The sequence below is a fragment of the Condylura cristata genome, unplaced genomic scaffold (assembly GCF_000260355.1).
Source record: "Condylura cristata isolate star-nosed mole 26May11 unplaced genomic scaffold, ConCri1.0 scaffold00004, whole genome shotgun sequence".
Taxonomy (NCBI): domain Eukaryota; kingdom Metazoa; phylum Chordata; class Mammalia; order Eulipotyphla; family Talpidae; genus Condylura; species Condylura cristata.
The window spans coordinates 5051613-5055447 of NW_004567105.1; the positions used below are offsets into that span (position 1 = coordinate 5051613).

At 61.1% G+C, this 3835-nt stretch overlaps 1 protein-coding gene across 2 annotated transcripts in view; it reads left to right on the top strand.

The window, feature by feature from the left end:
* The window catches only part of TMPRSS6 (transmembrane protease, serine 6), a 24539-nt gene that overhangs the window by 14976 nt on the left and 5728 nt on the right, over window positions 1-3835 (top strand). For both annotated transcript variants that reach the window (XM_004675687.2, XM_012720670.1), the window contains exons 10-12: window positions 2004-2149; window positions 2427-2525; window positions 3346-3459. In XM_004675687.2, coding sequence (XP_004675744.1) covers window positions 2004-2149; window positions 2427-2525; window positions 3346-3459 — 359 coding nt within the window. The remainder of the gene's footprint in view (window positions 1-2003; window positions 2150-2426; window positions 2526-3345; window positions 3460-3835) is intronic.

Consider the following 3835-nt stretch of genomic DNA (forward strand, 5'->3'; position numbering starts at 1 on the left):
CACCCACCCACCAGCAGGGCAGGATCCCGACATGCCAGGCTGAGCTATGGCTGATACTGAAATTCTCTGGGTTTCCAGAAAACCCCTGTGTGCCGTCCTGATGACCCCTGGCCATCACTTGCGGTGACCACTCGGCCTTCAAGTTCTTCTAGATGGAAGCATACACTCCCCACCAACACCCCCTATAACTCCAGTCTCTCCACATCTCCCTGAGACCACCTGGGGACAGTGTCCATCCCTGAGCTGGGGGGAGGTCCAGTGTGTTCGACTGCTTCCCCCTGCCCAGCACTTCCCAGCCTTAAGTCCTTGTCTGTTTCCCAGGAAGTTCTCTGGGGATAGTAACCCGTGGTGACACAGACTCGTCCACTTTCACAACAAACACAACCACCCTTGTTTACTTTTTGAAAGGACGGAAGAGCAGGTTTGCGCCAGGGCGCCCCCTGGTGGTGACCCGTTCCAGCCGGGTCCCCAGGTGACTTGAGCAAATTGGATGAAAGTTCTCAAAAATTTCCATCCTAGCGTTCCTGACACCATTTGAAATGATCATACACCCTAGGAATGCAGGCTACAGATTCTATGGTTTATGTTTTCAGTGTTAGAGGTGAAAACTGAGAACGTTTTAAAAATCAACTCACTCAAAATCATAATCAACCCATTACATTTTAACATAAATAACATATTTTATGAAAAATTAACATTTGGTGAGAAAAGTCTCATCGCCTTCCATTTTCGCCACTTTCCTAAATGGCAGGAATAGCAGCCGGTGCTCCCCATTCCAAACATCACGGTCTCTGGAAAATTCCGGGATCCTCTCAAAAAGCAAAGATGTCTGTGCATTGTGATGCCAAGTTATTTGTCCTGTGGACCCTCCCGGGTTCTCTGGACACATTTTGAAAACCGCTTCTTGGTCTGAGAGTGACAGTGTGGCCGGAGAGTACAGGGAGGCTCCAGGCGAGACCAGGGGGGCGGGTGACTGCCCGGCTCGGCCCTGGCGCCCGAGTTTCGGGGTGAGTCGGCAGGACAGGTGGGTTCTCCAGAGAGACTGGGCTCCCACGTGGCTCTTTTCCTTATGGGCCTCATCTGTAAAACAGGGTGAGAATCATCCCCCCCTCGGGGTGGAGTGGCTGCAAGAACCCTGAAATTCCTGACCAAGGAGGTCTGTGATGCTGCTGCTGAGGCCGGGAGGGACCCCCAGTTTTGGGTTAAGACAACCCAAAAATGCTTCCTCAGGTGTTCACGGGTTACTTGCTGGTTACGCGGTTGACTTGTTAGTGCACTGTGCGTTCTGGAAGTTCTCGGGAAGCCCCTGCCCCTGGGATGGGTGACCTGCTCTGTGGACCCTCCCCCAATGCGTCCCCCCACTCCCGCCCCCCCAGCTTCCTCCCACCTTCTCTCGACACCTCTACCTCTGTGGGAGTCTTACCACCACTTTTCTGGCTGCCTCCCCCATCTCTGTGCCCTGTGGGGTGCTCCCTTTCTGGGGGGCAGTCCTGAGAGCTGAAGGAGCCAACCCCTCTGTCCTGTGAGGCATCTTCTCTGGGGCAGTGGCCACTCTCCAGCAGGAGGGTCAGGGCTGAACGGGGAGGGAGTTGTGTGTCATCCAGTCCCAGCCAAGGGGAGCGACTTCTGTCCACACATTACAGACCAGTGGAGGACTTCAGCCTAGGACACAGTGAAGCGGCTGGTCAGCGCTCAGGCCCCTTGTTTCACAGGGAGGGACAGAGTCAGGGGCAGGGCGGGAACTCTGAGGGTTCCGGGGTGGCCGGGACTGGCATCTAGACGTTGGTCTCATCCTACAGCCAGTGTGGAGCCATGGAAGGTTTGGGGCGGACAAGTGACGTAGCCAGGCTGCTCTCTAGAAGATGGCCGTGGGGGTGAGCGGTCACCCAAGGGAGCAGTCAGGACAGAGGAGGTGGGGGCGGGCGTGCGCCTCCCCTGCCCCCTCAGACCGGCTTTCCCTCCGAGGCCCGCCCACGTGGCCCTGAGCCTCTCTGGTCTCCCAGGCTGTGCGGCCTGCGCACGCTGCAGCCCTACGCCGAGAGGATCCCTGTGGTGGCCTCCGCCGGCATCACCATCAACTTCACCTCCCAGACCTTCCTCACCGGGCCGGGCGTGCAGGTGCACTACAGCCTGTACAACCAGTCGGACCGTGAGTATGGGGGCCCCCCACTCCCGGCGCCCCCCTTCGCCCCGCCTCTGCCATCCCTGGGAGCTGGATACTGCAGAGAGTGTGTGTGCTCCCCGGGCAGACACACCTCTGTCCGTCCACTGTGTGCTGTGGGCACCGCCGTGGACGTGTGCTGGACTGGGCACGCAGAGGCGGGTGCAGAGGGCGTGCGCGCGCGCGCAGGTGCGCGTCTTCGAGTGCAGAGGACGTGCGCGCGCGCAGGGGCTCATCCGCGTGCCCGACGCCGCTGTCCCCGCAGCCTGCCCGGGAGAGTTCCTCTGCTCCGTGAACGGACTCTGCGTGCCCGCCTGCGACGGGGTCAAGGACTGCCCCAACGGCCTGGACGAACGGAACTGCGGTGAGCTGCCCGCCCACCCGCCCCATGCTCCCCAGCAGCTTCCCAGTCGGGCCCCCACCTGTGGGTCAGTTACTGTGTCCAGGGCCCGGCAAGATGGAGTGCAGAGTGGGGTGAGACCTCTGCGGGGCAGTGCCCTCGGGACTGGCCCGGGTCGCCTGACCCCAGCCCAGGGCACGTCCCGCCAGGCCATCACCCACCCGGCATCCCAGAGGGATGGAGAGAATGAGGCAGGGCCAGGATCAGGCGGCGGCCACGCAAGGCAGCTGGCCTGGTCCTTTCTCCTGGCCAGAGAGAAAAACCTTTATCTCCCTCCTTTGAGTGGGTCCGCACCCCTCCACCGCAGGGGTTCAGGCTGGAGCTTCCGGTCTTTACGGACATTGTACTCACACCGCCCAGTCCTGGAAGAAGGGGCGCAGTGTCCTGAACCCCAGCCTGGGCTCTCCAGAATAATCCCCCCTGCACCAGGGGTTCTGGGCCCCAGAGTCACCATTCGGGCCGCCCCCTCCAGGGGGAACAGCCTCCGGACACCGTCCTGCTCCCGTTTCAGCAACGGTGTGGGGCGAGAGGCGGGCAGAGAGAGGGCTGCGCCGCCGTGCGCCGAGGCTCGGGCCTGGGGCGGTGCCCACACTCGGAGCCCGTGAGCCCCAGGTCCGGGCTCAGCCAGGACAGGTAGCTTGGACCAGCCATTGGCCAGTTCCCCCCGGGGGCGGGGTCCCCGTGAACACGCAAACGTGAGGAAGCCGAGGAAGTCGCGAGGCGGCCGCGGGCAGCGTCGCCAAGCCCAGCTGCCCGGTCTCCTGCCACCGCCCTTGTCCCCAAGTGTGCAGAGCCATGTTCCAGTGCCAAGAGGACAGCACGTGCATCTCCCTGGCCAGAGTCTGTGACCGGCAGCCCGACTGTCTCAACGGGAGTGACGAAGAGAACTGCCAGGAAGGTGCGCAGGTGTGGGGGCCCCAGGGCGCCAAAGAGGGGTCTCAGCCAGAGTCCAGCCTCTGCATGCTTCTTCAGCAAAGGTTTCTTCCCTCTCGCCCAAACACCCACAACTCACCTGTATGTCCATTTGTCCACCCATCCACCCACCCATTCATCCACCCACCACCCATCCATCCACCCACCCACACATCCATCTGTCCACCCATTCATCCACCCACCCACCCAACCACCCATCCATCCATCCATCCATCCATCCACCCACCCACACATCCATCCGTCCACCCATTCATCCACCCACCCACCCATCCATCCATCCATCCATCCACCCACCCACCCATCCATCCATCCATCCATCCATCCATCCATCTATCCATCCA